Here is a 24,769-nt window from a genome sequence, read left to right as displayed (position 1 = left end):
AACTCAGGCGATTATATTATACCAAAGAACAGTTAATGTGTACAATATTTTAAACTTATCTAGAAAAGGCCAAGGCCACAAGACAGGGAAATAAATCACAGCGCTGGTCTGAGGAAAGAAAAACTAAGCACTAAAACAGAGAGGAGAACTGACCAGAGTCATATAATAGGTTATTCACAGATTAAGTTTAAAATCCCTGCCTTGGTACTGGCATAATAATAATAATAACCAATAATGTTTATAATAGCATTCCAGGCTTTGTAAGTTGTTTTACATAAATTCTATCATTTGATCCTCACAAATAACTATGTGAATTAGGTTTTATTTTTTTTTCCATTTGAATAAGTTTATTTAGTCAATTTAGAACATTATTCTTTGGTTACAATAATCACATTATTTCCCTCCTTCCCTTCCACCCACTCTTCCCACAGCCAACATGCAATTTTACTGGGTATTACCTGTATTGTGAAGTAGGTTTTAAAAGGATTATTAACCCCAGATAATGAGGAAATACTAACAGAGAAGGAAATTAAGGCACAGAGAGTCTAAAAGAGTTGCTCAGTCAGAAAGTTGTGAGGTAGAATTTGAATCCAGATATTTACTGAATGCTAGTTCTACAATACCATGCTGAATCATAGAAATGTTTACAACAGTGTCACAAAATATAATAGTGAAAAATGGGACTTAAAAAAAATTTTTTTAACCTTTACATTCCATTGTAGAATCAATACTATGTATTGGTTCTAAGGCAAAAGAGTGGTAAGGGACAGGCACTGGGGGTTAAGTGACTTGCCCAGGGTCACACAGGAAAAATGAGACTTTGAAGGTAGTTGGGAAAAGAAGGTTTAGGATAGAAATTCTTTTTTTTTTTTAACCCTTACCTTCCATCTTGGAATCAATACTGTATATTGATTTTTTTTTAAGTTTATTAAGCGCTTTCCATAGAGATAACCACACGAACAATGTAAATATGTACCAGCTAACAGGATAGGTGACAGCATCCTTCAATTCATGGCCCTGTCTTTTGCTGCTTGGGGTCTAAATACATTTTATCTCTTCCTATAAAGAAGATAAGCAGGAAATAAACATTTACTAAGAACCTAAAAAAAAAAAGGCAGAAGAGTGGTAAGGGTTAGGCAATGGGGGTTAAATGACTTGCCCAGGGTCACACAGCTAGGAAGTATCTGAGGCCAAGTTTGAACCCAAGTCATCACATCTCTAGGCCTGGCTCTCAATCCATTGAGCTACCCTACAGCCCCTAGGATATAAATTCTTAAGGGCTCCTTCTCCTTTCTCAGTTACTGAAATAAAAGAGAGAGTATAACAGACCTGGACTAGTCTTCTTCTCTACCTGACACCCCCACTTTCCCAGAAGGAATAATACTACTAAAAGAGACTAGTATTTGCTATCAATACCCTAAGGAACATTATCCCAAATAGACCCAGTTTGGCCATCAGGATGATCTTAGCAGTTCACAAAGGACAAATGAAAGATCCAAAGCCAGATCTTAAAAAAAGAATTAAAATGGAAATCCAGGATAAGAGTAATATCTACTCCAAATACATTCAAGTATTACATTCAATTACAGAGAAAAAAAAGTGGAAAATTGACACTAAGGGAACTAGGTACTTGTTTCTGATGATGAAAAAGACTATAAGTTTCTGGCAATTTGGTAAAACACTAAAAATCAAGGGAATTCATGAGAGATACCAGTTTCTACAGCTGGGAACAGATGGGAGAATTGCTGAAAGTCCAGAGGTGACTCACAGAGCTTTTAGAGAGAAAATATTATAAAATCTAAAGATGATGAAAAATGCTGATCTCATTGGGCACTTCTAGGAGCCAAATGCTGTGTTATTATTTGGTATTTCCATTACTCCAAAAGTACTTTATACTACTGAATCCAAATCTTCCACATCTTCCTGGATGATTTAAAGAGGCTAGGAAAAAAACAAAACTGGTTGATGTGATCTTATGCCTGTTGCCTATTAGGGTGATTTGAGAGGAAGAAAGCAGCTACTCCAAATATTAAAAAATCTATTAATTCTCTCTCTCTCTTAGACATACATGTTAGCATCAGAAATCTGATGCTTCTCTGTAAAATGGGGGGGGGGGTGTAGCTTGGTAGCTGGGTAGCTCAGTGGATTGAGAGCCAGGCCTAGAGACAGGAGGTCCTGGGTTCAAATCTGGCTTCAGACACTTCCCTGCTGTGTGACCCTGGGCAAGTCACTTAACCCCCATTGCCTAGCCCTTACCACTCTTCTGCCTTGGAACCAATACCCAGTATTGATTCCAAGATGGAAGGTAAGGGTGTTTAAAAAAATGTAAATTGGAATGGCACAATATTAAAAGAATCCACACAAAGATATTAATAACTTTCCTCTATACTTGAGGGAATGAAAACAATGAAAAAGTGAGGAAAAAATTATAGTAAAGGAAGTATAAGGGGCATAAGGGGTAGAGAGGAGATATGAAGACAGATTTTGTTTACATCATAATTTTGCCTGGAGTTTGGCCACAGCAATTAATGGAAAGAGTACAGATAGGACAGAGAATCAATAATTGATTGTGTAGGTATATATGTATACCATTTACAAACAAAAAGGGTTAAGGAAGTAGAGTTAGGGAAAGAGACATTATCATCAAACAAAAATAAAAAGCATGGATGCTTTAGAAAAAATATATTTTAGAGCTGCAAAGAAAATAGTTTTTATCTTTTAAATCTGTCTAGAGGGGAGTAGAAGGCAAGGGATATAAAAAGAAAGGTAATAAGATAACAATAAGCTAAGCAAAAAGAAAAAAAGCCTGGAAATGGAAAAAGTTCCATTGAGAATTATTCAGGTAAAGAATGTTTCCTTATGAATAATAGAAACTATAAAAATATCCAGAAAGCTAGACTGCTAAGAAAGCACTTTAAGCATAGTCCAGGGATGAACTTCTCCATCTTGGATTTCTTCAAGGATGTTAATTTATGAACACTGAGATTCTAGATTTTAAGACTTTATCCTAAACATCTTCAGCTCCCTCTGCTGTTCATAAATGTCCTAGTTTAGTTAGGTCAGACTAGAGACAAAAGAACATATAAGTTTAAATCAAGGCTGACTCAAAATATATTGGCTCCAAACATAAGTCTCTGGCTAGGAATACTTGCCCCAAGAGGATAAACAATTACATTTTGTTTTCCAATAAGTTAATCAATCTGACAGTCAGATTCTTCTTTCTAACAAAAAGAAAAATAATTTTAAGGATTGATTCTTAAAGAGGGGTTGGAAAGGAAAGTCTTGCCACATTTGTTGCTAGGATTTGGGTAGCAACATTTTTTTCCCCTCCTTTTATGGGAAATCTCCAGGTACAGATATTCATAATGTTCCTTTTCCAACAATGTAGTCCTTCTGCATAGCAGGAAGAAAAAAAAAAATATATATATATATATTTAAGGTTTTTTTCAGTTCTTGCTTTGTTTTTTCATTCCCCAACATTTCTTCATCATAAGCCTCTCCATATCTGTCTAAATTCCAGCTGATATTATCTAAGAGACTCTGAGCAAGAATAGATCTTATATTATCTGTCCACCCTAATCATTCACTCCCCTTTTCCTCTTTTCATTTTATAGACAAGGTAAAAAATAAGCTCTAAAGAGATTAAATGATTTGTCAAGGAAATAAATGAGTAACAGTTCTAGGATTTAAGCCAGATTCTCTGATTCCAACTGCAGTGTTCTTTTCATTTTTACATTCCAATGATATTCTGTGATGAAATATTTGCAGGTTAGCTCTACCAGTACATTTTTCAAGAAACAGACCAAATATCTTCCCATAGAAGTATCCCTCCACTCACCTGTTCCTTAAATTGCTCCTGAGACAAGCAATCATCCAGATCCACACAACCAAGTAGACATCCTGATGGATAATCACTGGGAAATTCCAAATCTGATTCAAGAATAACAAAAACAAATAGATAAAATTCCCTCTTCTCTAACAGTGTCCTTCAGAAACCTGTTTTAAGTTGTGAGCAGAAAAACTTTTCCATTGTTAGTGCCTTACTTTGGAGATTCAGGGAATCTAATGAAATGTTTACTTGGGACAACTTTTTTTTTCTTTAAAGAAAATTTGCTAAGTTCCTGATTGTATCTACCAAACACATACAGAGCTGGCAATGCTTTTCCTTTTTATTCTTTTAAAAATTTGTATTAATATCTTTTGTTTTCATATTAATTACATTTTCTAATATATTCTCCCCCTCCACCCTTCCCAAAGAGCTATCCCTTATGACAAAGAATAGAAAGAGAAAAATGTTCAGTTAAACCATCCAACATACAAAAGAAGTCTAGCATTATGTTCAGTATTCCACTCATAGTCTCCCACATCTCTACAAAAAAGAAGGGGAAGTGCCTTCTCCTAGGTCTCCTTTGGGAAAGCCTTGGTCATTATTATTCTACAGCATTCATTTCTGATTATGTTGTGGTAGTTCTTTTAATTTTCATTGCTGTATACATTGTTTTGCATTAGGTCAGTTGTGGGTCACTATACCTTGGTTTCCTCATCTACAACAAAAAAGGTTGGATTTCATTGCTTCTAAGGTCCCTTCCATCTCCAACAAGATGGTTCTAAGTTTGATGGTTCTAATGTTTGTTGGCAACCACAGGCAATATTGCCTACAGTACAGTACTATTCTATTACATTTATGTGCCACAAATTTCTTAGCTATTCTTCAATTGTTTATAGTTTTTTAATGCTACAAAAAATGCTGTCATAATTTTTTTTTTATTTTATGGGGCTCTCTGGAGTATGACCAGCCAGTAAAACACTGGATCAAAGGATACAGTCAATTTGGTCACTTTCTTAGCAAAATTCCAAATTGCTTTTCAAAATGGCTGGATCAATCCACAGCTCCACCAAGAGTACATTAGTGTGCTTGTATTTCCACATCAATGTTTTTCTTTATCCTCACATAGCATTCTAGTCCTAGATATTGCTGACCCTCCACCAACTCAGCAATTACAAATACTTAATAATTTTATCTATTATAAAGATGAGTCTTCAACCTCAAGCAGGTTACATTTTACAGTCTCTTTTTTAGCATTCCAAACTTGATGAATTTTATTCAACTAGAGGCATTCAAATTTTTTTAGTAATGGGCTATCTGGTCAGAAATCCATTTGTGCAGCCTATATTAATTTTCAATGATGACAATGGTGAAATATTAGCTAGATTAGCTAGACAAAAATATTAATGTTTTAGCAGTAACATAAAAGCAGTTCAAAAGTTTTTCATGAAGTTTATTTATATTAAAGTTCACAACCAGTGCTAGTCTTTGATCAGATTTGATCAATTCAAAGAAAATAATGACATTTAAAAAGTTAAATTATTCTTGAGCACTGTTAAGTGTACCAAATAAAGGTACATCTAAATTCTGACTCTAGGCCTATTGATAGTAGCTCACAGTCTTGATTTTGGCAATTTTATGAAGGAGAATATACTTTCTGACAGACAAGCTCAAATATTAAACCCAGAGTTTGGACACAGAGCCAGACATTCTAGCTGGTTACAAACTACTTGTCACATTCATGCTAGCTAAGTAGACAAATATTTTCTGCTAACAATCTCAGGCAGACTACATTTGGCCTGTGGATCAAGTGTTGGATATATGGTCCTTAGGACAAGTAGAGATTTAGCAATACAGAAAGGCAGCTGCTATAATTATCAAGAGAGAAATTATTTTTTCTGGTAAGATAAACCTAAAACATCAAACCACATATTAAAAAAAAATAACTAGTTGTAACAGTACAATGGGACCTATCTTTTGAAGAAAGTATATGATTATAATTGATTTTTAGTAGGTACAGAAATATTGTTATGCATAACTTTAATTGTTCCTCTTTTGATTTTTTTTTACCTGTTTTTCAGTTTAGTCCTCGACCTCTTTCTATTTCTTCAATGATATTGGCAGAGTGGAAGCATAGGTGGGCCAATCTCACCATTTTTAGACCAACTATAAATAATTTAGCAACTGATACTCTAAATATAAGAGCTTTTTTTAAGTGACTGAGTAGACACATTACTGAAGGGGCTAAATCATATTAATCATGATGTTTTCACTATAAGTGAAACCAGAGACAAAAAAAAAGTTGCAGACACATAAAAGGACAGGTCAGAGATTCAACCTAGGAGATGCAAGTGGTGGAATGCCTTTATTGTGCATCTAGAGCAAAAAGAAGCATCATTTCCAGAGTTATTGGGGGGTCCCATATGGCCACTGCTCGTAAGAAGAATCAGTAAGGTGATTACCAAAAATCAAGTGCAATATCTGCTTGCAACATCTGTTGCAAAGAAGGATATCTAATGATTCTACAATTATTAATAAAACTCATCAAATTAAGTCAATATATACTTTAATATTACATGACTTTAAAGCAAAGGAGCCTATAGTATAATAAAGTGAAAAACATAGCACTGGAGTAAAAAAAAAAAGAGGGCAAAGGTTCATAGACTAGGATCATAGATTCTACAGAAGAATCGGGGCATAAGACATGGTGATCATCAACTAACATAATAAAAAATAAAGTTAATTACATTTTTAACAAAGAAGAAATGATTAACTGGCAACATAGTAGTAATTTTCAAATCAGTTTTCTTATGTACAAAAAAGGCCAATGACTTATGAAAGCAAAACCCCAAATCAATAATACACAAGAATAATACAAATGAGCAGTGATGGCATGCAATTGACCTATTTAAATAAGCCACTGCTGCCAAAAATGGGATCTAGATAAAAGAACAAATATCGACCTAAACTATTTACCTTTCCTTAAGGACATTTTAATTGATTTAAATCAATCATCACAAGGCCAAAAAAAACGTAGAAAGGGCCTTAGCCCTTTGTATGAAGGAAAAGAGTCTGAAAGATCTTAATAGCATTTTCCAGAACCCAAAGCTACAGTATTTGGAAAATTTCACTTGTTATACTACATATGCCAATCAACTTTGCCTGTTTGTTGGAGATTTTCCCAGTCCAAAGAATTATAGAGTTCCCAACTGACATTTTACTTTTATATTAAAAAGTTGGGACTATCTTTCTTACATATCAAAAGGATATTCATAGATAACCAAGACTAACATTTATTTCTGGAGCCCAAAGGAAACACTTTAAAGTGTCTGATTTCATAACTTAACTTATAAAATAGTTGACCTTGATCTGCTGCAAAGAAAAGATAAAGTCTATTTATAAATTCTCCATCCATCCATAAAAGAAGCAATGGAAACAAATGAGAGTAAAATGAAAATAAAGTGAAACAGCTCAATTTTAGCTAATGGCATCCATCACTTTGACACAAAAGGAAGAAGTTACCTTTTCCAAGAAGAACACGATATGTAGCCTGCAGTTCTGAGATTTCTTGAGGGGAAGGTCTTTTGGCTGTTGCAGCTATCCATAATCTTCCTCTGTGAGACGTGTACCAGGTTCTGCCCTCCACCCTAAAAGGGATAAAAAGTGAGCAGAAAGGAACTAATTTCCAATTCTATAGGGATTCTACAAGTCTTGAATACAGATTATCTAATTTGATTAAAATTTGTTCAGTTAGAGGCTTCTACAAAGTTTTGAACTAAGAAAAATCTTGGTATATAAATTTTATCATAACAGGTATAATTCATGAATACATACACAGTCTACTCTCATTCTCTTTTGTACTCATGGTTTCTTTTATCACCTATTCAGTTTCAATTCAGTCTTCACAAAATCCTTAACCCTAATCTAGATCTTCCACTGTGCACAAAATAAAAAGCCTTCTTCTTGCATATTATATCCTTCTTTTTTGCATTTTTTGACATTTTGTATTTTTATGTCTTTCAAATTCTTTTATATAAACCTAATTTCAAGTACCTTTCCTATGCCTACCTCCCAAAGAGCTAGCCCATATAACAAATCATATTTTTAGGGACCCAGAAAAAGAGAAAAATGTCATCATAACTAATGAAATACATTTAAAAAGTATGAAAATATATGTGATATACCACTCTATTGGCCCTTGAACTTCTGCAATTGAAGAAGTAGAGGTCTGGGTTCATATCTCCTCTTTCAAACTAGACTTATTCTTTTTTGCAATATTCACTTTTGATTACTTTGGGAGGGGTTCTTTCTATTTATATTGTTGTAGTTATTGTTAGTGTTTTCTTGGCTTGGCTTACTTCACTCTGCAATCAGTTCTTATAGGTCTTTCCATGCTTCTATGTATTCATCACAAAAAGTATTTCTTGTAGCACAGAAATATGCCATTACATTTAAGTACCAAAGTTTGTTAGCCATTTCTCAATTGATGACCATCTGCCTTATTTCCAATTCTTTGCTACCACAAAAAGTGCTGCTATAAATATTTTGGTATATATAGGGAATTAATTCTCATCAATGGCATTCTTGGGGGATAAGCCTAATAAAAGAATCTCTGAGGTAAAGGGGACAGACATTTTGGCCAATTTATTTGCTCTGTTCCAAACTACTTCCCAAAATGATTATACTGATTTACAAATCTACTAATAATGCAGTAATATGCCTAACTTCCCACAACCCTTCCAACTATAACTATTTCCAATTTTTAACATCTTTGTCAATTTGTAGGTTGTGAGATGGAACCCAGGGCTAATTTGCACATCTCTTATTACTAATGACTTGAAGCATTCTTTCATCTAGTTGTTAACAGTTTGCAGTTCTTTTGAGATGTTTTTTTTTCAAATCCTTTGACCACCTACCCTTTTAGAGGATGGATTTTGTTCTTTTATATATACATATACATATATAGCGGAGTGTGTGTGTGTGTGTATATATATTATATATACATAAACAAAAACGAGTGTGTGCACATATACATGTATGTTAATTATTTATATATTTTGGATAACAAACTTTATAAGAGAAATTTATACAATGACTTTTTGCTCTTCTTTAAACAATTAAAAGCTTACCTCCAGCTGTAAGTTCTTCTATTTCTCTAATTTTTCTGCATAATTTCTGACCTAAATCAATCTCCCTCCACCTCCAACTATTTTTGTCATTATTTTATTTAGACTTTTTCCTTATTTGCTCTTTTGAAATATAACCATAAATATGTATCATGCCTATTATAGTGCTCAATTCTTGTAGATGTTCAAAAAATTTTTTTATTATCATGAACATATTCTCCTTTAGGCCAAGAAAGAAGAATGTACTCATTTCCTACCTCATTCATATTCAAACAATTTACTAGCATGAAGGAATCACAAGGGTATGTTTCTTCTTCACCTTTAACCAAACAGGATGCAATATTTCTGACAGTACTGCCCAAACTGTTATTTGATATTGTCTTTTGGAATTAGAGTTATTTTTGGTTTTCTGCTATTATTAAAGAAAGTTTCTGTGTTTATGCTGTGAATACCAAATAGGGTCAAAGGTTGTCCCCCTAGGCCTGAAAGCACTCAAGGTCTTTACTCCTCTCAACAAACATGGCCAGAGCTATGAGTTTTATTTTTGTGGAATTAGTAACTGTGTCATTGGGTGCTGCTTGTTCTGTTCTTTTCAGTTGTAAAAATTGGCTGAATTAGATCCAAAATAGAATGAAACGTAAACATTCTGCCTTCTTCAGCAAAGAACAAGCTGTTCCGTATTTACAGTGGGAAAGGAAGACACCCACGTTCCAGAAAATGAAATCTGTAGAACAGACTTCTAAGGGCCTAGTCAGTCTGGAAAGCAGATGCAGACCCACCAGTTCCTAATACAAAGCAAAGGAAAGATGAAACTTTTAGTCAGATTTTTAAAGGCTTAAGGGAAGGAGTGACAGGGACACTATACCCTAATTTGGCGAGGAGAAACCTTTATGTTTCACTCTTGTCTTATGATCAGTAAAGTAAAAATTGATCACTCTTACTTTCTGGAAAAGAACTGCCGAGGTAGCATAATGGAAAACTTATTAGTTGTGTCATTTTGGATATATAATTTCATTTCTGAGTCTTTGTTATGAAGGTTAAAAAAAAAAACAACTTGCCCAAACAACTTATAGGACTCTTGCAAAAACGGGATAATAGAGGGAAGTTGGGTAGCTCAGTGGATTGAGAGCCAGGCCTAAAGACGGGAGGTCCTAGGTTCAAATCTGGCCTTAGCCACTTCCTAGCTGTGTGACCCTGGGCAAGTCACTTAACTCCTATTGCCTAGCCCTTACCGCTCTTCTGCCTTGGAATCAATATACAGTATTAATTCCAAGATGGAAGGTAAGGGTTTAAAAAAATGGGATAATGATTATAAAGTGTTTCAATTAAATATTAAGATAACAGCATATGAAGCCAGCACATCACCAGTGAAACATGACCAAAGAACCCTAAAATTCAGGTAAAGAAGGTCATAACAAACATCAATTTCCACTAAATCTGCCAGAAGTCAGATGAAAAAAGGTAAAATGGACATATGGAAATTCTATAGGATCAAGGGAAGTCACTTAAACCCAAACTAGTAAAAATGAAGGCTTTGGACTAGATGACCACTTAGGTCCCCTCAATTCTAAATTCTATTATCATATGGCATCAGCCTGTAACATCTTCCTCAAATAACAGCTTTTTTTTTTCTTTTTAAGGATATTCCAAAACAGAGAATTTTCTACTTTTGATTAAAGCAAAAAAAAATTCATAAAATTGAGTCAATTTTTTCTTCTTTTAAAAAACCCTTACCTTAAAATCTATACTAAGTATTGGTTGCAAGGAAAAAGAGTGGTAAGGGATAAGCAATTGGGATTAAGTGACTTGCCCAGAGAGTCACACAACTAGGAAGCATCTGAAGACTGATTTGAACTCAGGACTTCCCATATCTAGGTCTGGTTCTCAATCCACTGAGCTACCTAACTGCCTCATGTCAAGTTCTTTTTAAAAACAAAAAAAATGAAACCTTAAATGACAAGAATAAATATTTACAGTGCTACATTACATGCTATAAAACTAAAGCCAAGGAAAATAGAACTTTTATGTAAGAGTGGAAAGGATTCTGTAGAATTCTGTAGAAAAATTCTGTAGAAATTCTCTCCATGTTGGTGGGGTTCATTCTCTCTACTGGCAAAATACAGAGAATAGAACCTAGAACTCACTATATTGTGTTTAATAAAGTTAGCATGGGAATTAGAATGCCTCCAAGAGAATTGTGTAATGGACTCTTCTGGGGATCATGAATGGACTGATGGCAGAAAGCTAGTTTTCAAAGAAAGTCAGTATCATGATTACTTTCTCCTGGATACAATATTACCTTTTAATGCCCTTGATAAGCAGTGAAGCCCAGGGTTGGTGCATGCTAAGGCACCAACCATCATCAGAGATTTCCTGAAATTCTCGATCCTGTATTCGAAGACGGCTCCTCTCGGAGCTGAGCTCCAGATTAGAACCAGCTGAGGGAAGGGTCTTCCGCTGTGGGGCTGAGCTTGTCTGGTCTACCCACTATAAAAGAAAAGGTGAAAGTATAAGGTTCAATTTAGTTGCTGGAGGTACAGTAGATCTTAAGATCTTTATGTGGGCAAAAAAATTAGTGGAAAACGTAGACACTTGCCAGGAAATTCCCACCCAAATCTCAACTCTAATAATAAAAGAGATCACACTGGGAACAATTCCTAGCAATTTCTATCTTATTTTTGCCTAACTAGGATAAAATGGAGATGGAATATATCTAATAGAAGTGCAAGTCTGATATACATGCCCATCATTCCTTCTTCATTTTTAAGAGCAATGTATTTTACAGAAATGCCTCTTTCAGTTGCTAGTGGCATTATAGAAGTTGATATAATCTCTTCAGAAAGGAATATGACAATATACAAGAAAATTTAAAAAGGTGATCATACCTTTTGACCCAATAATGGCAAAACTTGGAGAATAAACAAATAAATAGTGGTATAATTAAGAAGATAGAATATTATTACACAAGAAGAAATGTCAAATATGAATGTAAAGAAATATGAAATAATGTAGCATGAAGAAAACAGAATCAGAATGATATACATAATGATAACTATATAAAAATCATACTCAAAATTCAGGGAAAAATACAAATAAGAGTTCAAAAAGAAACACAAACTTTGACAAAATAATACTTTTAAAAACTTGTAAATACTTGGAGTTTATATATGCTTTAAATATGCTTTAAAATTTTTTATTTGTCTGAATGCTTACATTTGTTTTGGGTTTTTTTTTGTTGTTGTTGTTGTTTTAAAAACCCTTACCTTCCATCTTAGAGTCAATACTATGTATTGGCTCCAAGGCAGAAGAGTGGTAAGGGCTAGGCAATGGGGATCGAGTGACTTGCAGAGGGTCACACAGCTGAGAAGTGTCTGAGGCCAGATTTGAACCTAGGACCTCCTGTCTCTAGGCCAATGCTTACATTTGTTAATGAGAACTAAGTTTAGAATTTTAAAATTATCCCAGAAAAGGTCCCTGCCTCTAAAGAACAATATGTTTGTATGAAGATCAGGATTTCTGGAACCAATTCCATTTCATACATATCAAAACAATGAGACTACTGGGTTTTGAGTAATTTTCCCAAAAAGTAAAACCACCGAAATAAAGATTCAACATTCTAGCCTATAAACATTTTTTATACTCAAAAAGAGTCACATGCTTATGTTATATGTTATAAATGCTAAAACTTGAAAAAAACGTAGCAACTAACCATCTGTTCATGCAGGTAGCAATTTAATGAAAAAAAAAATTTCCCCTCATATTGTCAGACATGTGATAAGTCCAGGCAGAAAATAGACCTATAATTCTTTGGTAAAGGAAAAAACTGAATAAGGAAACTCCCTTTAACAGTATAGGTCAGGGCCTACCTTCTCTACAGCTTGGAATCTTATTGTTTTCTGGGGCACCAAGAAATTAAGCGACTAGCCCAAGATCACATATGTGTGAAGGAAGTTATTGAGGAAACCTTGATAATAGGATAGGATCTAAGTTCTGGTATACCCTGGGATCCATGGGAAAGCCAGAAATTAATATAGGGGAAAATGAAGCAGGGCAAATGTCCCCAGGGCAGCACAAACAAAGGAGGAAGGACCACACACAATGTGTCAAAGTGAGTGGGCTGGGAAAAAAGTTTGATAAACCCAAGGGGGAGCTGAATTAGGTCTCTCTATTCCCACTTTTAAACAGACTGGTTCTCTATTCTGCTGTAGCAAGAATATATAGGCCTATTTGGAATTATGCCCAAAGGACTTTAAAAGAATGCATGTCCTTTGATTCAGCAATACCACTACTAGGTTTGACCCCAATGAAATTTTAAAAAATGTTTGTACAAAAATATTTATAGCCCCAATCTTTGTAGTGGCAAAAAATTGGAAAATGAGGGGGTATTCCTCAATTGTGGAATGGCTGAACAAATTGTGTTATATGATGGTGATGGAATACTATTGGGATATAAGGAATGATGCTTGATTTTTATAAAAGCTGAGAAGACCTCCATGAACTGATGCAAAATGAAACAAGCAGAATCAGAACATTATACACAATAACTGAAACATTGTGGGACAATCAAATGTAATAGGCTTTGCTACTAATAGCAATACAATGATCTAGGACAATCCCAAGGGACTTATGAGAAAGAATGCTATCCACATTGAGAAAAAGAACCGTGGAAGTAGAAACAAAGAAGAAAAAGATATGATCTATCACTTGTTCATAAGGGTATAGGATTTGGACTTTTGGTTTTAAAAGATTACCCTATTATAAAAATGAATAATATAAAAAGAGGATTTGAGTGATAATACATGTATAACTCAGTGGAACTGATTGTCAGCTCTGGGAGGGAGATAAAAGAGAGGAGGGAGAAAATATGAATCACGTAACCATGGAAAAATACTTAAAAATAAATAATTTTTTTTTTAAAAGAGACATTTGAAATGTACATATTTTTTGAATGTCTTAAATTTGCCATATAGATCTGTCCTAATTAAGTCAGGAAATAGAATAGAAATTGGAATAAAAAAACTTAGGGAACCATACTCAGAAAATAATTGCTTGAAACATCAAATTTTAAATTTGGGGAGATGAAGGGAAAGGAAATGATATAAGTTCCAAAAAAATGTTATAATTAGCATCATATTTTGACCACAAAATGACTTCATTTTATAGTCCCATATTTTCAATAAATTCTTTGATTTAGGGGAAAAAAAGAATATATAGACCTTAGCCAGCTAAATGAAGAATAAATCATAATCAGATTAATCTTTCTTTAAGAGAAATATATCTATGTTTCTTCTCTCTCTCACCTCTCACCTTCTCATTTTATTAATAAATGCCTAAAACTCTGGCTGAGACTCTATTTTATTCACAACACATAATCTATATCAATAGTAATCCAGGACTTCCTAGTTTCTAGGCCAGCTCCCTATTGATCAAGAAATCAATAAGCATTTAAGCCCTTCCTATGTGCCATGAACTGTGCTAGGCACAGGGGATACAAGTATAAAAATAAAATATCCCTGCTCTCAAGGAGCTAACATTCTAATGGGCGAGACATCAAGTGCATATAAAAATACATAAAGCATAAATATAAAATGGATAAACACAAATATATACAAAGTATTTGTTAAAAAGATAGTTTAGAAGGATAAGCAGTTGAAGGGATGCAGGAAGAGATTCATAGAAAGATAACAAAGGAAAAACTGAAGCCTAGTTACTCATCTCTCTCAAAATTAACAAGCCTCACTTCTCCTAGGGGAAACTGAAATGATGATATAGATGAGGCAGTAAGAATCACAAGGCAAGCTCAAAGGAGGATGGGCAAGAGAAGAAAAATGTAAATAATGAGATAAAGCACCTGACATCAAAAATATAAGAGAGAGACATCTGATCCCAACCCTCTCTCATTAGCAGTCAACTGGGACATGTACTCACCAAGGGTGCAGGCTGGAGCAGATGGGGATTCACTAGAACTCCCAAAGGCTCTTCAGATGATCCTTCCAATTTTGTTAGAGATTTACTCAAGGCTCCTGAGTTAATAGCCTGTATTGTCTCATCTAGTCTGTAATAATAAATAAAAAAAGCTAGGTAATTATTAATTGTAGCTGCTGTCACAATCCCTCAGGTCTATTCTCAGGTTCTCTCCAATAATTTAGTCACAAATTATCAATATACAACCCTTCAACAGTAAAATCTAGAGTTCTAGGAACCATTTATCTTCTTTTCACTTTTCAATCCATATCTACAATCTCTAGTCAACCTTAGTTACATGAAAACCTAGGAACAGTTTAAAAAAAAAAAGAGGGAAGTAGAATTCCACAAATATCCATCTGAATGGATGAAAGGATCATTATTCTCTATGGTAAAGTGAGGAAAGTATCTGGATTCCAAATATGCTATTCTAAGCAAACTGGATTATCCATTCCAAGAACCTATTGGGCCTTTTCACTCAATTCCCCCTTCACGGAATATCATTCCACTATTTCAGTGTTTTGAATTCAAAACTCATTGTCTTCAAATCCCACCTTCTCCATGAACCTTTTCCAGAGATTTTCAGTCTACAGTTATTCTTCTTTCTCTACCTATATTACTAACAATGGTATTTATACTTTGTACTTTGGGCATTTATATTTATATCTCTATCTACATATATAGTCATCTATGTATGCATGTATTTAAATCTTTCTATATGAAAGTGATTGTAAAGTAACAGATATTTATATTATATACAAAGTTGTGATTATAAAGTAATGAAACATGCAAAAGAGTGTGACTTGTGCAGTCACTTTTATTGCTTTTTCATCAAATAATTTAGATTGTCTTTTTAACTAGACTATAAACAGAAACCACAATCTTCTTTGTATTCCGGTGGATGCCTAAAAACATGTCTTGATTATCAAAAAGCTTTCAATTCTAATAAAATATGACTGTTTATGATGCTCATTTCTCTCAAACTTTCTGCTGAGCTGTGCACTCACTTATTGTGATACTCTGATAGGGGGTTTTGCTCTTCTAGAATCTGCCTTCCTGCAAAATCAATGGTAATCTTCTTAGAGAGACGGGAGGCATGGCGCAACTCTCGGAGTTCCTGCTCCTTCTTCTGTAAGGCTTCCCGCTCTACCTTGGATAGCCATTGATTAGAATCTGTGGCAAAGTAGTCCGACTCATCATCAATAACTTGGGTCCTTCGAACACTAAGGCAAGAGAGAACACATGGCACCATGAACATCTGTTAGCAAATAGGGTGTGATTTTCTGGGAACTGCCCAAAGTAACTCATTTATTATCATCACTAATGATACACAAGGGCATCCTGGTATGACAACCTAAAGTATGGTTGCCTAAAATTCTAAAACAGAAACAAAAGTCTGGCCTTTCTTTAAGGTGATAGTTAGAAATTTGCAGTGCTAAAAAGCATCTTATGGAACATTTACTACATTTACTAAGAAAAAACTGAGGTTTAAAGAGGTAAAATGACTTGGCTGTCAAAGAACTAGCTAGAGTATGACTTAGTGATATCTGCAGACTTAGCAAAAAATGCCATCACTACAAAACAAAAAGCCTGAAAAATTTAATCCTTAAGGTAGTCCTTCCAAGTGTGAAGGTGTGCATTGTAGAGGACTGTCCATGTTATATTTTCCATTCTTCCTCTCAAATCTAAAATCTGGAAGTTAATTTTCAGAAGCTATCAGTAGAAAATTTATAATTCTAAGCACTTATATTACTTGTTCCTTTGATTTTGACTTATTCACAATATCTTAATCTCCCTTTAAAAATAAAGATTACGGGGGCAGCTGGGTAGCTCAGTGGATTGAGAGCCAGGCCTAGTGACAGGAGGTCCTAGGTTCAAATTTGGCCTCAGATACTTCCCAGCTGTGTGACCCTGGGCAAGTCACTTAACCCCTATTTCCTAGCCCTTACCACTCTTCCACCTTGGAACCAATACACAGTACTGATTCTAATGCAGAAGGTAGAGGTTTAAAAATAAAATTAAAATTAAAATAAAGATTAAAATCAGCCAGGATACCTTTCCAATAAAGTAGTTTTGAATATATTCCATACTTGGAGCCACCTAAACCCCTTTATACAGAACGATGGGGTAGCAGTATCAATAGAAGAAACTTTTCTTGTTTCCCACTTCTCTCTTATTTTTACAGATTACATGTAGATACAATTTTAACAATCTTTTTCTGACATTTTGAGAGCCATGTTTACTTCCTCCCTCCCCTCCTCCCCAATCTCATCAGTCCATAATATGAGTTGTACATATATTATCATGCATTACATATTTCCACACTCATCATGTTATGAAAAAAGATACATATCACTTTTACTAGAGAAAAATTCATGAAGGAAATAAGTGCTTAAAAATGGTATGCTTCAATCTGCATTCAAACTCCATCAGTTCTTTCTGTGGCAGTAGACAGCATTTTTTTTTTGGTACTGTCTTGGATCCTGGCATTGCTGATAATAATTAAGTTATTCACAGATGACCATCATACTTTATTGCTATTAATGTGTACAATTCTCTTGTTCTGCTTATTTCACTTTTTATCACCTCATATAAGTCTTTCCAGGGTTTTCTGTCATCATCCTGTTTGTCATTTCTTAGGGCACAAAAGTATTCCATTACAATCATGTACCACAACTTGTTCAGTCATTCCCAAAATAACAGACATTCCCTCAGTTTTCAATTCTTTGCCACCACAAAAAGAACCATTATACCAAGAAAAACACGGGAACTATTTTAAACACAACTACAAAACATTTTCCACACAATTAAAACTATATCTAAATAATTGGAAAAACATTAATTGCTCATAGGTAAGACAAGCTAACATAATAAAAATGACAATCCTACCCAAACTAATTTTCTTTTTTAGTGCCATACCCATCAAACTACCAAGAAATTTTTTTTATGGAATTAGAAAAAAACTATAACAAAGCTCATTTGGAAGAACAAAAGATCAAAAATATCCAGGGAAATATCCAGGGAAATAATGAAAAAGAAATGTGAAGGAAGGTGGCCTTGCAGTACCAGATCTCAAATTATACTATAAAGCAGTGGTCATCAAAACAATATGGTACTGGCTAAAAGATAGAAAGGAGGATCAGTGGAATAGACTTGGAGTAAGTGATCTCAGCAAGACAGTCTATGATAAACCCAAAGATCCCAGCTTTTGGGACCAAAATCCACTATTTGACAAAAACTGCTGGGAAAATTGGAAGACAATATGGGAGAGATTTGGTTTGAATCAACATCTCACACCCTATACCAAGATAAACTCAGAATGGGTGAATGACTTGAATATAAAGAAGGAAACTATAAGTAAATTAGGTGAACACAGAATAGTGTGCATGTCAGATCTTTGGGAAAGGAAAGATTTTAAAACCAAGCAAAAGTTAGAAAAAAATTACAAAACATAAAATAAATAATTTTGATTATATTACGTTAAAAAGTTTTCAAAAGGAGTTTCAAATTCTCTTTCTCCCATCCCTCCCTGGTTCCCTGTATCTCAAGTATTTCTGAGAGATGAATTTGAATCTCTGAGTTGAAGTTTTCAGATGGCCAATAATGTACTACACAAAGAAGACATTGCTAACAAGAGACTACTGGGCCAGGTAAGATCAGGAAGAAATCAGGAAGGATTTGCTCAGGAAGTAGTGCCAATGATTCTAAAGAGATAGGGTCTTCCTGGGATGGTTGCCTAAAAGGCGAAGAGTAGATTCTGAAATACTTTCTACTATCAATTAATTTGGAATAAAATTTGCCAAAAGTAAGGAAGAATAAGAAGAACAGGAATCAATAACAAAACTAGAAAATTTAAAAATCTGTCTCCACGGAGAAATAATGAGAACTGTCAGTGCACCAAATAATAGCATAGGAGTCAAAAAGCCAATCTCTGTACAACTTGATCTTTTTATTACTGAGAGACCAAGATTCTACCAAAGTTTCATGACACTACTTTTGTTCAGTATCTCAAGTCTTAATAAGAGTTCAGTCATTCAGGGCTTCTGTAGAACCTTACAACTTCTTAAGTTCTGTTTGCTTCCCTAGGATCAGACCAAAATTATCAGTATAATTTGCTTCTTTCTAGGAACACTTACATTCATGAATAATAAAAAAGGCAAAAGGGCAAAATCTTGCTGAAGGTCTATGCTACACCAATTTGAGTCAGAAACAAAAGATAAAGTATCTATGCCACATACCCAACTCCATTTTTATGAAAACAGTTTTATTTGTTCAAAACCATCAACAAGTATCATCTGCAATGGGGATAAGTTAGATGCCTTCCCAATAAGATCAAGAATGAAGTAAGGGTGGAAGTAGAAATGCAGAAGAAAAACATATGATAGATCATGTGGTTCAATGAGTATATGATTAGAGATTTTGGCTTTAAATAATCACTCTACTGCAAATATGAATAATATGGAAATAGATTTTGAATAATGACACATTTATAACCCTGTGGAATTGCTCATCAGCTCTGGGAAGGGAAAAATATTCTAAATAAATTAAAAAAAAATTTTTTTTAATCCTTACCTTCTGTCTTGGAATCAATATTGTGTATTGGTTCCAAGGCAGAAGAGTGGTAAGGGCTAGGTAATGGGGGTTAAGTGACTTGCCCAGGGTCACACAGTTAGGAAGTGTCTGAGGCCAACTTTGAACCTAGGCCCTCCTGTCACTAGGCCTGGCTCTCAATCCACTGGGCTACCCAGCTGCCCCCTAAATAAATTTTTAAAAAAGAACAACAACAAAAAAAGGAGTGAAGCAAGGGCTGCCCATTACCACTACTATTATTTAATATTGTACTAGAAATGCTAGCTGTAGAAATTAGAGAAGAAAAAGAAAACGAAGGAATTAAAGTAGTCAATAAAGAAACTAAACTATTATTCTTTGCAGATGATATGATGGTATACTTCCTAGAAAATCAACTAAAAAACTATTTGAAATAATAACTTTAGCAAAGTTGTAGGATATAAAATAAACCCATATAAATCATCAACATTTCTATATATTTCCAACAAAGCTCAGCAGCAAGAATTAAAAAGACAAACTCCATTTTAAAATCACTCTAGATAATATAAAATACTTGGGAATCTATTTGTCAAGATAAATGCAGGAATTATATGAACACAATTACAAAACACTTTTCACATAAATAAATTTAGATCTAAACAACTGGAAAAAACATTAATTGCCCAATGAATGGCTGAGCTAATATAATAAAAATGACAATCTTACCTAAATTAATTTATTTCTTCAGTGCCATACCAATCAAACAAACAAAAAACTATTTTATAGAACTAGAAAAAAAAATTCATCTGGAAGTACAAAAGGTTGAGAATACCAAGGGAATTAATGAAAAATACGTGAAGGAGGATGGCCTCATGGTACTATAAAGCAGTAATCATCAAAATAACCTGGTACTAAGAAAAATTAAATAAATAAATAACAATCTAGTACTGGCTAAGAAATAGGAGGCTGAATAAATGTGTTAAATTAGAAGTATATTACCTCAGTAATCTAATGTTTGATAAACCCAAAGATCCCTGCTTTGTGGATACAAACTCACTGACAAAAATTACTGGGAGAATTGGAAAACAGTATGGCAAAAAACAATATCTCACACCCTATACCAAGATAAGGTCAAAATGGATATATGATGTAAACATAAAGAGTGATTTTGTAAGTAAATTAGGGGAATGTAGAATAGTACCTGTTAGTTCTGTGGAAAAGGGAAGAATTTATGACCAAACAAGAGAAAGAGAACATTACAAGATATAACATGAGTAATTTTGTTTATATTAAATTTTAAAAGTTTTATACAAACAAAATCTTGGTATTAGAAGGTAAACAACAAACTGGGAAAAAATTTTATAACAAATTTCTCTGATAAAGGTCTCATTTCTCAAATATATAAAAAAACCAAGTCAAATTTATAAGAGTGCAGGTCATTTCCCAATTGAAAAATGGTGAAAGGATATGAATAGGCAGTTTTCAAATAAAGAAATCAAAGCTAACAATGATGTGAAAGAATGTTCTAAATCATTCTTGATTAGAGAAATGCAAATTAAGGCAACTCTGAGGTACTACCTCATACCTATGCCAATATGACAGTAAAGGAAAATGATAAATGTTTGAGAGGGATATGATAAAAATGAGACACTAATGCATTGCTGGTGGTGTTGTGAACTGATCCAACCATTCTGGAAGGCAATTTGGAATTATGCCCAAAGGGCTATAAAACAATGACCCTTTGATCCAATAATATCACTACTAGGTCTATATCCCAAAGAGATTTAAACAATGGAAAAGGACATGCTTATACAAAAACATTTATAGCTGCTCTTTTTGTGCAGCTATAAGAATTGGAAACTAAAGGGATGTCCCTCAATTGGGGAATGGCTAAACAAGTTGTGGAATCTAATAGTGATGGAATACTATTGTGCTATAAGGGATGATGAACAGGATGATTTCAGAAAGAACTGGAAAGACCTACATGAACTGAGGCAGAGTGAAATGAATAGAACCAGAACGTTGTATCTGTATACAATGGGCAACAGTATGAAATGATCAAATGTGATAGACTTTGCTACTAAGGCAATACAATGATTCAGAACAATTCTGAAGAACTTATGAAAGAAGAATGCTATCCATCTCCAGAAAAAGAACTGCTGGAATAGGAATATAGATGAAAGCATATGATTTATCATTTGTTTATTTGGGTGTATGTTTTGGAGTTTTGGTTCTATAAAATTAATTTACTTATGAAAATGAATAATATAGAAATGTTTTGTGTGATAATACAGGCATAATCCAGATTTAATTGCTTGCCAGCTCCAGAGTGGGAGGGAAGAACAGAGGGAGACAATTTGGATCACTCAACTGCAGAAAACTTTTGTGGAAATTTATTAAAAGAAAAAAAAACTGTTTCATGATCTATAGCCAGCTATTGGTTAATCAATATAATTCCATAAGTTGTTTGTACTCAAAGATAGCCAGCATCAGTTTGATTTTGTTTATTTACTAATATTAGCTGTTCCATCAAAATTATACCTGGTTCTGTCAAACTCTAGCAACTTGTCTTTATGCTTTACAGCTTTCTCCAGACCAGTCTTAATTCGAGATTCCTGATGAGGAAGTAGATCCTTGTTGAACCCATCGACCTTACCAGAATTTTCTGTTCCTAAAAAGCCAAAGGGAAAGCAATGATGCCAACAATCAACACAAACATAATAACAAGCATCCCAGTTTACCCACAGCAAGACACCAAGGGATCCTGCTCTTCTCTAGATCTCTAACAGAATTCAGCTCATTGAAAAAAAGCCAGAAACCAAACTAAATGTTGTGTGCCCTTCTCTTAAAGGTATAAAGATGGTGCAGTGGCTAGAGCACCAGGCCTGAAGTCAAGAAGACCTGGGTTCAAAACTGTCCTCTTCTTAGCTTTGGGAGGGAAATAATGTGATTATTGTAACCAAGGAATAATGTTCTAAATTGACTAAATAAACTAATTCAAATGGAAAAAAAAAGAATAATAAAAAAGGGGGTACAAGTCAGTGTCAAAAGAACATACCATAAACATGTACTTTCCCAAAGATCATGTGCCCCAATAGAACTAAGATCCAAAAAGGGATGTGGAAGGGAGAAGAAAAGTCATTTGCTTCAATGAAAATCAATATCATTCGCTTTAACTTATATTTTAAGCTTGCACAAAATCTAACTAGCTCTCTCCTCCAAAAGAATTTTTAATCTTTGAGTATGCCATTCGGCTTTGGGTATAAGCAAGCAAGCTAGAAGACCAGTAAAGACATTATGCTCAGTGCTGGCCTATATAGGGTAGCTGGTTCAATAAAGTATGTGAATGAATGATTGAATGAACAAGTTGTGAATCACAAAAATAGCTCAGTCCTATCCTGCACACCTGAATGCACCAAATGGACAATGATATAAGATTCATCCTTCACCAGAGCTATCATAAGATCACTGCAAACCTGCCATGAGCTTCTTCAGAAGCTTCTGGCTCTTGTTTGAATCACGCTGCAGAATGTCTTGTTCTTCTCGAGTGCACACCTACAGCATAAGAACATGATAAAAGAGACAATTTAAATTAACTTTTATCATTTTCATGATACACCACAACTAACCTTGAACTATATAAAGGATGATAATTAAGAACGAACATTCCACAATTTATACATTCAAATGAGTTGTGCCCCTTTGAAGTAGTAATGTTAGGAGGCTATGTGCTTACATCAATGATGTTGCCATTGCTCAAAGCATTTTCTGAATTCTTCTTTTAGAATTATTTTCATGACTAGTGTATGAATTATGCTAGAAAGTAAATCTCTTGACCACAGTCATATCATTTGAGATCAAAACATTATCCAACTTCATTACCCAGCTTACCCAACACACTTAAGTTTAAATCACTTTTAATTTTAAAAACAAAACCAATTCAACCTGAAATTAATTATTAAGCTTTCTGACTACAAAAAATATTAAAAACAATGTGGTACAGGCTCTGAATGTAATACCAAAGGAGAAATTCCAAGAAATGCTCTAAGCAAAGGCAATAATAGTGATAGGTCCTACCATAGGAGATATTGAGGCAACCTAACATTGATTTGATTTTATAACTTTTTTTGTGCTTATGTTTAAAAAATAACACCAAATAGTTACATACAACTAACTTTAGAGAATATTTTATTAAAACAATCCTACAGGGGGAAGTAAGGTGGCTCAATAGATTGAGAGTCAAGCTTAAAGACAGGAGGTCCTGGGTTCAAATATGCCCTCTAACACTTCCTAACTGTGTGACTCTTGGGCATTTCACTCAATCCTCATTGCCTAGCCCTTTACCATTCTTCTGTCTTATATTGTATGAGTTTAAAAATAAATAAATAAAAATCATTTGATCCTACAAATGAAATTGAGAGAAGCTACTGAGGACTTGCCAGAAGAAACCAAGAACAGAATTACTAGCAGTAATAAAAATTATATTAGTAGAAATGTATTTACCACTCTAAATTTTGCAGTTACTTTATATGTTATCCCATTTTATCCTTCCAACAGCCCTGTGATGTAAATACAACATGGTACTACTTCCATTATATAAAAAAGGAAATTATCATTTAGAGGGTTAATAACTTGACTATGGTCACACACCAAGGAAATAGCAGTCAAGATTCAGACCTAGGGTGTCTCCTAACTCTAAGTCTGGTTCTCTTTCTACTATAATGTGTTGCCTCCACCAATGGAAAAAAAAAATCATTCTCTATTCTTTGCTTTTAGACATTCTACTTTAAAATATTTGAACTGATTAAGTCAAATGAAAAGCTGTGTTTATTACAAATGCTCTACAATTGTAATAAGAAAGGCTGAGAAGGCCTTGGTTAAAGAACAAAATTCTATGTTAAGCTTGTAAAAAGCTGCAAGGAATCGGATAAATCTGCTTCACATTATCCTGCTTCCTGAACTAGGGGATCTGTAGGACCTATCAGTAAACAATGCACTTCCCAGCAGCTGCCTCTTCTGAACACAAAGCTCCTGCCAGGAGCCGCAGGGTATTTCTCTAGAGAGAGAAGTCCATATGGCAAGAGATTTACTAACATTTCATAAAGAATTTTATAGGTTGACACTACATTTTTCCAGTGAATGACTGAATATAGGTTTATTCTCCAGGAAATAAAGGAAAAAAAGGAGGAAAGGAAAACAAAGCTATCTTAATGTATGTCCTCCTAGATGATGCCATATACCCCAGCTGCCACCCATCAGCAGGAATACCAGATCAATAGGCATTGCCCTTTAGTTCCTTGTTAGA

The 24,769-nt window shown here is 34.2% G+C and overlaps 1 protein-coding gene across 3 annotated transcripts in view; it reads right to left on the bottom strand.

The window, feature by feature from the left end:
- TRIP4 (thyroid hormone receptor interactor 4) overlaps positions 1-24,769 on the bottom strand; it is a 56,054-nt gene that overhangs the window by 21,276 nt on the left and 10,009 nt on the right. For 2 of the 3 annotated variants that reach the window (XM_001375106.5, XM_016428080.2), the window contains 7 exons: positions 22,941-23,019; positions 22,006-22,135; positions 15,924-16,139; positions 14,881-15,007; positions 11,252-11,439; positions 7,349-7,473; positions 3,839-3,930 (listed from right to left, as the gene is read on the bottom strand). In XM_001375106.5, the coding sequence (XP_001375143.4) occupies positions 3,839-3,930; positions 7,349-7,473; positions 11,252-11,439; positions 14,881-15,007; positions 15,924-16,139; positions 22,006-22,135; positions 22,941-23,019 (957 nt within the window). Of the gene's footprint in view, positions 1-3,838; positions 3,931-7,348; positions 7,474-11,251; positions 11,440-14,880; positions 15,008-15,923; positions 16,140-22,005; positions 22,136-22,870; positions 23,020-24,769 lie in introns of those variants that run through there. The other variant, XM_016428081.2, reaches the window with a different exon arrangement.

This window comes from Monodelphis domestica, chromosome 1, assembly GCF_027887165.1.
Source record: "Monodelphis domestica isolate mMonDom1 chromosome 1, mMonDom1.pri, whole genome shotgun sequence".
Classification (NCBI taxonomy): domain Eukaryota; kingdom Metazoa; phylum Chordata; class Mammalia; order Didelphimorphia; family Didelphidae; genus Monodelphis; species Monodelphis domestica.
Note: the sequence above shows the minus strand (reverse complement) of the source record. Positions and strands in the feature narration are given on the sequence as shown.